The 14,658-nt window shown below is 33.4% G+C and overlaps 1 protein-coding gene across 2 annotated transcripts; it reads left to right on the top strand.

The window, feature by feature from the left end:
- The first annotated feature begins 3,203 nt into the window (after positions 1-3,203).
- Positions 3,204-14,258, top strand: LOC143242890 (glucose-6-phosphatase 2-like). Of its 2 annotated transcripts, none has more exons than XM_076486495.1 (7): positions 3,204-3,333; positions 4,089-4,193; positions 5,161-5,325; positions 6,323-6,438; positions 7,955-8,048; positions 10,400-10,521; positions 10,677-14,257. In XM_076486495.1, the coding sequence occupies exons 2-7, from the start codon at positions 4,141-4,143 to the stop codon at positions 11,195-11,197; spliced, it is 1,071 nt and encodes a 356-aa protein (XP_076342610.1). In that variant the 5' UTR covers positions 3,204-3,333; positions 4,089-4,140; the 3' UTR covers positions 11,198-14,257. The 2 variants fall into 2 exon arrangements, with proteins under 2 accessions (XP_076342610.1, XP_076342611.1); XM_076486496.1 differs by having other exon boundaries at positions 3,260-3,333; positions 4,016-4,193; positions 10,677-14,258.
- Positions 14,259-14,658: the final 400 nt, after the last annotated feature.

Below are 14,658 nucleotides of genomic sequence, written 5' to 3'. Positions count from 1 at the left end.
TGAGATGTGGTAACTTATAATTTGATTAGAATAGTCCTGTAACTTGTAATGTAAATGAGATGTGGTAACTTATAATTTGATTAGAATATTCCTGTAACTTGTAATGTAACTGAGATGTGGTAACTTATAATTTGATTAGAATATTTCTGTAACTTGTAATGTAAATGAGATGTGGTAACTTATAATTTGATTAGAATATTCTTGTAACTTGCAATGTAAGTGAGATGTGGTAACTTATAATTTGATTAGAATATTCCTGTAACTTGTTATGTAAGTGAGATGTGGTAACTTATAATTTGATTAGAATATTTCTGTAACCCTTAATGTAAGTGAGATGTGGTTACTTATAATTTGATTAGAATATTCCTGTAACTTGTAATGTAAGTGAGATGGTAACTTATAATTTGATAAGAATATTCCTGTAACACTAACGTAAACAATTTTAAAATGTTAATGACCTTACTCTCCAACTGCCATTTCGAAAATATGTTTTCCATTGAGTTACAAGAAACTATCAAACATTTCAAACATTCTGGTAAAAATTCGTTACAATATTAATAATATAAATATGAAACAACTTGAAATGGGCTTTTAGAGTCTGTTTTTATTATTCAACCAAAGAGCATTCTTTTGTGTAACAACAAAGAACCAGTTTAATAGGGAAATCCCTTTGAGATTATTAAGATAATATTTGTGGCCAAACGTATTTAACAGTAATTAACTACATTTCCTTTATATTCGTGTGGTCTCTTCCTTTGCTTTATAATTACTAGTCAATAAAATTATTATACAGAAAAACGTGACGTCAAACTATATTGAAAGACGTATTTTATTGATGTCCCTTTTTGAAAGCGGTATTCTAAGACTTGATTTTATATTTCCATTCACTAAGCTGTAATCAGTGAAATAAAGGTTGAGCACACATACATTAATAACCCTCTTGGGGAGTAAGATATGATGAGTTTATGAAATGTTGTTCACCACTGTATTGTTCTTAGGTGTCTCTGGTTGCTGTACCATGTGGTTACAGCACACACAAAACTCACTTTTGAGCCTTAAGGGTTACTCAAATCCCGGTATTCATTCTGACAAAAGAGATGGAGATGTATGGTCTATCTCTATCTAGTCTTTCACTTCAAAATTAAGGACATTAAGAGTGATTATCCTTTGACTAGTTAAGCGTGAAACCTAAGAGACAAATCTTCTAGTATTCTTACTTCTACAGTTTTCCTCAACATTTATAAGATATTTAAGGTTTAAGTACGTTAAACGTGTTACTTAATCACCATTATGTTTCCTCTAAGACTATGAGTATGTTAATTCCACGTGAGTCTCTTAATATATTTACTGAATTAAAATTATATAACACTTCGCTTATTTGTAGTTTCTTTCGTTACCAAATAAGTCTGATATCAATACACGAGTAAGGACACTTCTTCTCTGTGTCATGCTATAGCAACATAGTCGTGACACATCAATGGGCAAGTAAGGTCATGTTAATTCTACGTCGCAACACAGCAATATATGAGTGAAATATCCATCTCTCTTTACATAAAGACACAAAAATATCAGAGTGAGGCAGCATTCTCTGTCTACGTTGTGACACAGTAATGTGCACGTAAAACCACCTTCTCTTGTGTCTCTGTCTACCTTGTGACAGAGTAATGTACCAGTAAATCCACCTTCTTTTGTGTCTCTGTCTTCGTTGTGACACAGTAATGTGCCAATAAAACCACCTTTTCTTGTGTCTCTATCTACATTGTGGCACAATAATGTGCAAGAAAAACCACCTTGTGTTGTGTCTCTGTCTACGTTGTGACACAGTAATGTGCCAGTGAAATCACCTTCTGTCATGTCTCTGTCTACGTGGTGACACAGTAATGTTCCAGTAAAACCACCTTCTCTTGTGTCTCTGTCTTCGTTGTGACATAGTAATGTGCAAGTAAAACAACCTTCTGTTGTGTCTCTGTTTACGGTGTGACACAGTAATGTGCCAGTAAAACCGCCTTTTCTTGTGTCTCTGTCTACGTTGTGACACAGTAATGTGCCAGTAAAACCACCTTTTCTTGTGTCTCTGTCTATGTTGTGACACAGTAATATGTAAGTAATACCACCTTTTGTTCTGTCTGTGTCTACGGTGTGACAAAGTAATGTGCCAGTCTAAAAGTTAGTGATGTTGACTTTCCTTTAGTATATTGTTTGTTTTAAACTATTAGGGACAACTATCTCAGATATACGTCGAGTAGCTGTCCCACCATTCATTGATAAAGAGAGTCTAAAAGTTAGTGATGTTGACTTTCCTTTAGTATATTGTTTTGTTTTTTTTAAACAATTAGGGACGTATATCGCAAATATACGTCAAGTAGCTGTCCCACTAGTCATTGGTAAAGAGAGTCTTAGTGTATTTTTTTAAAACAATTAATGACAACTACCTTAGATATACGTCGAGTAGCTGTCCCACTATTTGTTGTTAAAAAGAGTCTAAAAGTTAGTGATGTTGACTTTCCTTTATATATTGTTTTTTTAAACAATTAGAGACAACTACCTCAGATATTCGTCGAGTAGCTGTCCCACTATTTGTTGGTAAAGAGAGTCTAAAAGTTAGTGATGTTGACTTTCCTTTAGTATATTATTTTTCGAACAATTAGGGAAAACAATCTCAGATATACGTCGAGTAGCTGTCCCAGTATTCATTGGTAAAGAGAGTCTAAAAGTTAGTGACGTTGACTTTCCTTTAGTATATTATTTTTTGAACAATTAGGGTCATCTATCACAGATATACGTCGAGCAGCTTTTGAGGGAAACTCAAGAAGCAAACAATGACCAACCATGAAAATACACTGGTGGAGCACGTGATGAAAGACATTCATTTATCACGCCAGCACGTTTTAACATGTCACAAATCATTGTATGTCAATAAGGTTGATTATGCTCTTTTTGATTAACAATGAACCACTTTATTGTATGCGCATGTATGTGACCTTGTAACCACAATTGATTTTCATTCATTCAAATCCCCTAGTTGAAAATGACTAGATAATTATCAGCCGAATCTATTCAATTTTTGGACGTACAAAGATCATATTATAAATCCTATTTCTAAAAGACAGTTTTAATTAACACATTAATTTGTTAATTAAACTAAAATGATCATGTCTAACAACCTTTCTTAGGCTTTCCAACATCCCTGCACCAGATGTTACGTCATCATGTCGTATGAGTTTGGACCAATAACCGAAAATGTTGGACGAACAAAAAAGTGTTTATTCAAGTCAAGAGTCACCACAGAGCAAGTTCAAGTGAATAGGATAGGACCTGGATCTCGGCTCATGGGTGTGTAGTATATCTTTTAACATATAGAAGTGTTTTAGTTGTTTTCAATGTTGCTTTGTTATTTGTTCAGTTCACTCTTCTATTGACAGAATTAACTTTGATATTACATAGAAGTGCTTATTTATCTTCATATTACTTTGTTATTTGTTCAGTTTACTCTTCTGTTGACAGATTAAACTTTGATATTACATAAAAGTGTTTATTTATCTTCATATTACTTTGTTATTTCTTCAGTTTACTCTTCTGTTGACAGAATAAACTGACAAATAGAAGTGTTTATTTATCTTCAATGTTGCTTTGTTATTTGTTCAATTTACTCGTCTGTTGACAGATTAAAGATGTTCCTGAACTTGGAAGGATGTAATATATTTGAGGTTATTCGTAGCTCAATGTTCACAAGGAAATCATTATATCATTGTATGAAAAGTTTATTATTACTGTTTAATATTTTATTATTTTTGTTGGTTGTAAAGAATGTGGAAAAATGAATAAAACACGTTGGTTTTAATCTGATGTATTAATTTTTCACTTCATTTAAGTGTGTATATTTATACTTTTACGACATTTCGCTTTCTTAAAGAAATTATAAACACACTTTTGTGGCTTTCCGCCTCAAGATCGTGAGTAAGTAAAGCAAATCTAAGTTTTAGCAAACTCATCACTGTCTTATCTGTAATTACAGGTTGAATACAGAATGTCACTCAAGTTAGACATATAAAAATTCTATATTTATAATCTGAACTGTGACTCTACAGGTAATTGCTATTCACCGCTCTGTTTGTGACCAACTCAGTACCAGCGAATGAAATGGATTTTTTGCACAAAAATAGCATTTCTGCAATCGAGATGCTCCAAACAAGGTTAGTTAATTTTTCACAGGTTAAAGAGCAACCCAGAAGGTGGTATTATTAAACCCAATCATGCTATTCATGGTACTACTCCTAAACAAGGTTAGTTAATTTTTCACAGGTTAAAGAGTAACCCAGAAGGTGTTATTATTAGACCCAATCATGCTATTCATGATGCTACTCTTAAACAAGGTTAGTTCATTTTTCACAGGTTAAAAAGTAACCCAGAAGGTGTTATTATTAGACCCAATCATGCTATTCATGATGCTACTCTTAATTAAGGTTAGTTAATTTTTCACAGGTTAAAGAGTAACCCAGAAGGTGTTATTATTATCCCAATCATGCTATTCATGATACTACTCTTCAGATATTTTTCAGGCTGGTTTTAAACTGTGAGAACGTTTCAATACGATTTTCAAACTAAAGAATAACAATTTAAATATATAAATCCTGAACATGTATAGCAAATGGAGAGATAGAAAGGACTAATTAACTCAATTTAATACTAAATTGTTCGAACAGTATGGTCTCAAAGATGAGGCTGGAAACGTTAATTATCGATTGTAAAATTATTAGAACACCAATATATAACTTGCAACATTTGGTTCAACAGTATTATTCTTATTATTACAAACTTAATAAAGGTTTTGAAATATTTTTATATCAGCAGTCATTCGTAATAGTTAAATATTGTGTGTGTTTTCAAAAAATCATCTGATTAAGGCAATCCACCGTCAATATAGGAAATGTACTCCAGTTTGCTTCACTTTAGAAGTATCAGAACAAACTTTACTCATTTAGGCCCGGTAGTCAGTAATTATTATATATATATTCTAGATTAAAGAAACGGTGCTTACCAAACGACAAATTTTAGAGAATACATAATAGCTACCCTTAAATTTTATCTTGCCAAAGATCGTGAAATAAATAGCGTTTTACAGGGCATGTAATTTGAAACTAGTATCTTTACTGTTTCTAGGTTTCAGCAACAACAAAACGCATTTTTCACCATCTCCAACCTGGCCGATCCTAGATACGCTTTCCTCATCTATGCACCCCTAGTTTTCTCCTTCGACTGGAAGATTGGAAAACAGTTGATATGGGTTATCATCACCGCTGAGTGGTCCAATCAACTCTTAAAGTGGTAGAAATAACACATACATAAATTTCTTTCTCAACTTAAACAAGTTTATAGCATTAAATACCTAAGTATGAATATATTAAAAATGGTGTAAAACAAACATTATTACAATATTATTAATATTTTTGTATCGAAGAAAATAAAACAATATTCTCTAAGTAATAGATATATTGTTAGATGTAAACACTGATATCTTCACAACACAGTTATAATAACAGGTACAACTATGAACCCTGCACAGAAATATCCACTCTCCATACAAGTTTAACTGCAAGTTTCTGCTGATAGCTGTTGGGCCTGATGCCTTTTCTGGAATTGTTTCACAGTTCTAGGACAGTATAATCACACTTGACATTCAATATTGTTCACCAAAATGAGCTATCATTAAAAGCACTTTTAGTTATCTTTTAAAACACTTTGCTTTTCTGTTGCAACACTCATGACATTTTCACTAAAGAAAAACAAAATAAGATGACGTTTGGTTTTTGATTATTTTATATTTGAAACTAACTCTTTGTGTGAAACTTTTATTGATTTAAATGTCATACATTGATAGTTCCATCATAACAAGATAGCACCCATATTATTATATATAAATATAAATCACTATATACAATATAAAATCGTGTTATGTTGTACGAAACCTAGTATTTTGTCTGTATCAAACATTTTACTACATAAAATTGTGTTATTGGGTAATTCATTCTCTAACAAACCAAATGCTGTATAATATTCTATTAATTGCTATTTTGTCTGAGCCAAACCTATTAATATATAGAATTGTATTAGCTGGCATTTTGAGTAACGTGACGTAAATTCACAAGAAATAAATTACACAATAAATGATTTGTAAACAGTTGCGTAAGCTAACCTGTGATAAATAATCTCTTCTAAAATAATTAACATTAAATCTAAGAGTATTGAAACCAGGCCTATTATTTGGTAATTTGTCCTGTACTAGTACTATATTTTAGGATGTTTTATTATATTTCTAAACCAGGATATTACACGGTGAACGTCCTTACTGGTGGGTCCACGATACTGATGTTTACAACAAGACTGGCGCTATCACTCCAGTTCTTCAGCAATACTTCATGACTTGCGAAACAGGACCAGGTTTGTACGTCAACTAGTACTAAAAACTAGTTGTAACAGTTGTTAAATTAATGTGTGTTTTTTTCATATTCAGAAACAATGACAGTAACTCTATAATTTTGAAGGAGGTATTAGCCTTGTAATCTAATAAATCATATTGTTTTTTCTCTATCCTACAGTGTGAAAAGACAAACTAGTTCTATAAGTTAAATATCTTACAGTGTTGAAAGTTGGTTGGTTGGTTGGTTTAGTGTTTTATGGCACAAAGCAGCTAGGCTATCTGCACCAATTGCAGTGTGGAAAGATAAACCAGTTTTATAAGTTGGTTATTTATTACCCGTCATTTAATGTCTTGAGAAACCAAGCATTTGATGATTGACCTTAAACGAACAAATAGTATACATAACCTTACATCATTTTACTTTAATATTCAGTGAGGTCACTAACTATGAACAACCTAACACCAATGATGTATGCTTAAAGTCAGAGCTTTCGCTTTCAAGGCCTTTCTAAACCGCTGGGGATTCCATGAAAACTAACAGTATATTCATCGTTGTTCTTGCACTTCAACGATCCGTTACAGTTTAGTAAGAGGTTCATCGAAAATAATGTTTATCGAGCATCTGTAATGTCGTTTGGAAGGATGTATTCCATATACGTTGGGACTCAAGACAGGTGGGCCTGAAACTCACCCGTTCGACAAATTGCTTTTCCTTCAAGAAACGTTTCGACTAGTTGATAAAGGTTATTTTGTATCAGGCTAAAGTTAGGCCTATTCAACTAACACAACATAGCTCAAATCGCCGAATGTGTAGGACTAATCTTCAGAATATTAGGGTTGGTATGATCTTCAGAATGTAAGGGCTGGTATGTTTACCAGGGCATAGTCCTGTCCAGACCATGCTACCAACACCTCCACGTTCTTGTATGAAAATGGGATTAGATCTGGTTCCAGCTTTTCTGAAAGAATATTTTCTATCTTCTGACGAGATCATCTGGAAAATAAATATTGCTTTAAATTTCATCGGTCTGTTAAACACTGTTCTAACTGTGTGTGAACTGACACGACAACCTGACCTAGTTCAAGATTGCAGACGATGGTGTGTGAAATATATTTATATGAAAAGAAAAGCTGTGTCAGGTACATATAGAATTAAAATGTTGGTAACCAATAAGAGGGTTCATGAATATTATTTTGGCCTGGTGGTTAGGGCGTTCGACTCGTAATATGAGGGTCGCAGGTTCGAATTCCTCTTCCACGAAACATGCTCGTCCTTTCAGTCGTAAGGGCGATATAAGGCTCGATCAAATTCACTGTTCATTGGGACTGCTAGCGCGGAAAGCCCTCATATAGCTTTGCGCAAAATTCAAAACAAACAAACGTATATTATTTTATCATGTTTTACTTGCAACTAATAAGTGCCATTCGACATAATGCTATTAATCTTTCATGTGATACAATTTCAGAAACTATATTTCTAGTTATCGGCGCTTTAAATTTTATTTGTTTTTAATTTCTTTGTGTTTATCACAAAAGGTAATCCATCTGGCCATGCTATGGTTACTGCTGCTGTTTGGTACATCCTCGTTAATATACTTCTTGAAAAGTCCGGAGGCGTTTCTACAAGTATGTGAGTGATAAAGACAAATCAAATACGTTGTTACATTTATTAATTACTTGGTTTTGATTTTGTAATTTCACAGGCAATATCAATTACTCTGTCTGATGAAAACTCTAAAAAAGAAAAATTACGTTCTTTGTTCGATTGTTTATTTCCTCTTGACTGGTTAGGTCCGATAACTGAAAAAAAAAGTTGTCTTAGTTTTATATTTTAGCGAAAATACACTCCTGGCCAAAATCTTAAGGCCAATAAGCATAAAGAAAAAATATGCATTTTGCGTTGATAGACTCAATCACTTATTTGAGTAAAGCTTCGAAAGATGAAAATAAGAAAAGGGAAAATAAAAATAAAAAACTGTTTTAGCATTTAATAGGGAAAATGTGAATACTACGAAATTAGCCTAAATACTAGCTGGTCAAAAGTTTAAGACCATGCCAAAAAGAAGTCCTAAACAGGATAGGAAATGCCCAACAAGAGGTCTCAGTAGTGAGTTGCACGGCCGTCATTGCGAATAACTGCAAACATTTGCTTTGGCATGGTCGAGAAGCGCTTGCAGAAGGCTGGCTAGAATGCTATTCCACGTGGTGAAGATGGCTTCACGAAGATCATGCACTGTTTCTGATTGACGTTCATTTCTATGGACTTCCCTGGCCACCTACCCCCAAACATTTTCAATGGGGTTCAGAGTTCGGGCGAACACGCAGGATGGTCCAAAAGAATCACGTTATTCGCCATGGAAATTTCCTTTGTCCTGCGGGCATTGTGGATTGTAGCGTTGTCCTGCTGAAATATCCAGTCATTTCCACACAAGCGAGGGCCTTCAGTCAATAAGGATGCTCTCTCTAACATGCCAATGTAGCCAGCTGCTGCTTGACGTCCCTATATAACCTGAAGCTCCATTGTTCCATTGAGAAAGCACCCCAGATCATGATGGAACCTCCTCCACTGTGTCATCTAGAAAATGTCTTTGGTGGGATATCCTTATCGAACCAGTAACGTTGGAAGCCATCTGGACCATTCAGGTTAATTTTTTTCTCATAAGAGAACAAAATCTTTTTCTACTTTTCTACGTCCCATGTTTGGTGCTTCTCAGCAAAGTTTAACCGAGCTGTTTCGTGGTGTGAAAGGAGGCGTGGCCTTTGAAGACGTTTACGGCTTTTAAAGCTCTCGTAGATACCATCTGATTGTTCTTGAGCTGCATTCTTCGTCCGTGAGGGCCTTAATCTGGTTCAACGATCGGCTGGTGTCTTGCCGGACAACCCGTCGAATTCTCCTGCTCAACGCCGGCGAAATTTTATTGGGCTGGCCACTTGAAATTCTCGTTCTGTATCCCTTAGGGTCTTTTAAGAAATTTCAACAGCAGTTTTACTACGCCCAATCTCACCGGCGATGGCACGTCGAGAGAGAACTTCCTTTTGCAGCTCGCCAATTCTGCCACGTTCAAACTCTGCCAACTTTTTAGCCTTTGTCATGTTTTTACCCAATGTAACACAGGAGATATCGGTGGGAGATGTTGACAACGCTAATGCTTGAACATAAATGGCTAAATTTCGTTACGTGTTTACCAATTAACGCTTCGTTTCATTATGGTCTAAACATTTGACCAGCTAATATTTAGGCTAATTTCATAGTGTTCACATTTTCCCTATTAAATGCTAAAAAGTTTTTTATTTTTATTTTCCCTTTTCTTATTTTCATCTTTCGAAGCTCTACTCAAATAAGTGGTTGAGTCTAACAACGCAAAATGCATATTTTTTTTTTTATGTTCATTGGCCAGCAGTGTATATACCTGTTTCAGTATGTGGTTCATAAACAGAACTTTTGTTTAGCAAGAGGCATGTTGCTGGCCAGAATAAAGCTATTTGACTTTTTTTGGTGTTAACGTTTTATTTAAGAACGAGCTCAGGGGCATGAAGATGGACTCCAGTAATAGACATATTGATGTAAAATCACATGAATGGTCAATGGTCACTTGGTATGTACACAAATAAACTAAAGGTATTCTTTCAGTTATTCAATAACAGTAATCATGTTTTTCATAACTGAAAGGCTACCAGCGGAAAATCGGTATGTCTGCGAACTCACGTCGCTAAAAAGCGGGTTTCGATATTCGTGGTGGGCAGAGCACAGATTGTCCATTGTGTAGCTTTGTTCTTAATTCTAAACAAACATAGTTGAAATATACAAAACTCTAAATATCAGTTAGTTTTCCAATAAGAACATATTAAGAACCCACTATAGATTTTAAGTTTTCAATAAAATCATTTTAGAATCTACTATCGATTTTAATTTTTTCACTAAGAATATATTAACTGGACAGTTCGATTCTCGCAGTGAACACAACCACTGATTTTTTTCAGTAAGAACCTGATAACATCTGTGTGCTGGACAGCCTACACCCTCCTCTTATGTGTAGTTAGCCTTTCCCGGGTCTACATTGCGGCCCATTTCCCTCATCAGTGTTTTCTAGGAATAATATTCGGTAAGGAAAAAGGGTACATTTTCTTTAATAATTGTTTATACGTAGTAACTGTTCAAGATCTTTCGCCGAGTTTAAAAGTTGAGAAGAGAGTTTCAACATTTCAGTATTTTGTAGTTATTGTATATCAAATAAGTAAAATTTTGTTTTATTTTCAGGGTTCTACCTTGCTTTAACGATGACAAAGATTTCGTTGGATGGTCTGAAACTGAGACACTACGTGATTATGACAATAAGTTTATTTGTCAGTGCTTTGTCCACCTACTTTGCTCTGTGGGTAGTAGGACTGAACCCTCTCTGGTCAGTGGAAAGAGCTATGAAGTGGTGCGTGAAACAAGAATATATACGTCTGGATACCACTCCTTTCTTCTCTGTGATGCGTTATTGTGGTTATATGCTCGGATTAGGAGTCGGTCTCAATAGCCGTTTCAACAGAGAAGCAGCCAAAGTCCATTTTACTCCAGTTATGAAGCTCTGGATGATGGTTTTATCTGTCACGCTGTCAATGATGTTGGGTTGGATACCTCTCCCCAGATCAAGCGCCGTTTTCTTTTATATTTCAACATTTTTGATAAATATATTCTTGCCAGTATTGTTTGTGGCCCTGGTGCCTTATGGCATTATAAAAGGAAAGTCGACTTTTTATTGTTTGTCCGAACAATTTAAGAAGGAAAAATAAAAAATGTTGCAAACTACTCAAACAAACAGATGTTTGTGAACAATTTATGTTAAAAATGACGTTTTTCCTTTAGATACTAGCAAAGTAAAAAAACTTCAGAGTTTCTGTAATAATACTCAATTCTCGGATATTATTTTGAAATATAAAACAAAACATTCTCATAATTCGTAAGCTTGAAAATGGTTATTTCTGGCTTTGTTAGAAATAATACTAATCGGGTCGAAATTGATTACCATAGATTTTAATCCAGTTAAGTACGTCTCCAGGAAGCACACCTAATTATTTTTTCTCTGTTTTTAAAATTTGAATCTCCTGGTTTTATTACTCTCTAGTTTTCAAAAATGGATTTTCCACTTTTACAAATTTAAATGAATTACACGTAATTGTATGTTTGAAATATCTTAAACAGTATTACAAAGAGCAATTTGGACATTGTTTTAAATTCTAATTAAAATATTAACATTAGAGTTAGAGGTAAACCAATCTAAAAAGACTAAATGTGTTTGCTAGTTTGTTATATCTCACCAATTAGTAATTACTTATAGAATAAATTTGTAAATAATTGATCATTTTATATTCTGATAATACCATGTCTTTAGAATGTGTGGGAAATGATACATTTATTAAATCTAAGCTGTTTTACAATCTTTTTAAAACCTAGTGGTGCAGATAGTAGGTCTAACTTGCATGATGTTCTATTTAAAACCTGTAATTTAGACTGTCTAGGAAATGGTGCAAATAAGTCTAAGTTATATGATGTACTATTTGAAACCTGTAGTTTAGACCATCATGGAAGTGACGCAGACTAAGTTATATAAAGTTCTATTTAAAACCTGTAATTTAGATCGTCTTGGAAGTGGTGAAGATAGTAAGCCTAAGGTATATGATGTCTTATTTAAAACTTCTCGTTTGGAGCGTGTGTGATGAGGTGCAGAGAGTAAGTCTAAGATATTTATGTTATAATTAAAACTTGTAATTTAGACCACCTGGGAAGTGCTGCAGGTTATTTTATGGTTTACTTGAAAAATGTCAATTGTTTTGGTGGACACAAAGCTGATAAATATCGCCTGTTATGCACCTTAATTCTACCGTTGAATGTTGTGTTAAGTAATGAAAGACACTTTCTATTCTACTTGTTGTTTCACTGAATAATGAAGGACACTTTCTATTCTACTTGTTGTTTCACTGAATAATGAAGGACAATTTCTACTCTACTTGTTGTTTCACTGAATAATGAAGGACACTTTCTATTCTACTTGTTGTTTCACTGAATAATGAAGGACACTTTCTACTCTACTTGTTGTTTCACTGAATAATGAAGGACACTTTCTATTCTACTTGTTGTTTCACTGAATAATGAAGGACACTTTCTATTCTACTTGTTGTTTCACTGAATAATGAAGGACACTTTCTATTCTACTTGTTGTTTCTCTGAATATTGAAGGACACTTTCTATTCTACTTGTTGTTTCACTGAATAATGAAGGACACTTTCTATTCTACTTGTTGTTTCACTGAATAATGAAGGACACTTTCTATTCTACTTGTTGTTTCACTGAATAATGAAGGACACTTTCTATTCTACTTGTTGTTTCACTGAAAAACGAAGGACACTTTCTATTCTACTTGTTGTTTCACTGAAAAACGAAGGACACTTTCTATTCTACTTGTTGTTTCACTGAAAAACGAAGGACACTTTCTATTCTACTTGTTGTTTCACTGAATAATGAAGAACACTTTCTATTCTATTTGTTGTTTCACTGAATAATGAAGGGCACTTTCTATTCTACTTGTTGTTTCACTGAATATTGAAGGAAACTTTCTATTCTACTTGTTGTTTCACTGAATAATGAAGGACACTTTCTATTCTACTTGTTGTTTCACTGAATAATGAAGGACACTTTCTATTCTACTTGTTGTTTCACTGAATAATGAAGGACACTTTCTATTCTACTTGTTGTTTCACTGAATAATGAAGGACACTTTCTATTCTACTTGTTGTTTCACTAAATAATGAAGGACACTTTCTATTCTACTTGTTGTTTCACTGAATAATGAAGGACACTTTCTATTCTACTTGTTGTTTCACTGAATAATGAAGGACACTTTCTATTCTACTTGTTGTTTCACTGAATTAATAAATATGAATAGTTTAACTAGAACCAAAGGTGCTGGAATATATATAAGTTGTAACACGGCAATAAGCTACTCTATGGTTGCATCTTAATCTACGTTTAATGATTTAATATACATATGTTTATTAAATGTATTGAGCTTTTTGAATTATACCAAGTTGAATTAGTTGATGTAAACTGTTCTTTTTATCAACAGTTTTCGTCCCATTGATGTCTAACTGTCATTACATGTGTCAGTTCATGTCTACATTATGGTAATCAAAGACAATCCTTTAAAAATTGGCTTAAATTATTTATTTCAATTACAATAAACTTAAAGTCGACTATGACGTAGTATATAGAGCTGGTTTTGTTGTCATAATATTGTAAGAAATATTAAATTTTATTTTGTATTTGACTCATGTTACATTCTCTGACAAGTTTGTGAGGGAAGTTATTTGACGCAGACGTAATTGTCCATAGTAAAAAGTGTTGCCTTATTATATATTTATGTAGACGGTAGTTTCATATAATAAATTCTATAGCATATATTTAATCTTCGTTGTTAGTGTTTCTTTACCCTTCGGATATACACAGTAGTTACTATCGCAATCAACATACAATTATAACATTTTGACGACCACTGATATATTTGCTGTATCCGAACCTGCCTGATGGCATACGGTACTGAGCAAAACGTGTCGCCGACGATGACCACAGCAGACAAAGTGTAGTTGAAATACTGTTAAAAATTTCAAACAAATTTTATCGGATGTACAGAGTTAAACTTTTGCTAATACTGTTACAACATTTCACTAGGTTTATCTGCCATTAAATACAAGAAATTAGGTACACACAAATTTATTTAAGATAAAAAAAATACTAGCATGTGCCTTTTAACACCCGTTGTATTGTTTGATGTGGTACCTACTAATGTTGCATAAATCTGTTTTAATACAATTTAGATTGTCATTGTCATTATTAATATCATTTTTAATTTCTAGAATATTTATCAAATCTAAGGTAATATGTTAATTCACTTATTGCCTCGCTGTTTTATATATTTTTTTACCTTATACGTCTATTTTGTATTTTTATATCAGTGGAATTGTATTATACAATAGATTCCAACTCTTATTTCATTCTGGTTTTTAATATAACAAATGGATGGTTTCAAATGGTATCAAACTATAGTCTTATTTACTCTATACTTGATGACACAACTCTTAAACTTTATTTACTGTTTTCATTTCAACAGAAAATCATTGTGCACTCAAAGGTGTGTGTAACTTAAACAAATTAAAAATCAAATTCACAGAAAGATGTGTGTAACTTAAACAAATTACGA

The sequence above is a fragment of the Tachypleus tridentatus genome, unplaced genomic scaffold (genome assembly GCF_004210375.1).
Source record: "Tachypleus tridentatus isolate NWPU-2018 unplaced genomic scaffold, ASM421037v1 Hic_cluster_2, whole genome shotgun sequence".
Taxonomy (NCBI): domain Eukaryota; kingdom Metazoa; phylum Arthropoda; class Merostomata; order Xiphosura; family Limulidae; genus Tachypleus; species Tachypleus tridentatus.
The sequence above is the reverse complement of the archived record's forward strand: the minus strand, read 5'-3'. Positions and strand labels throughout refer to the sequence as shown.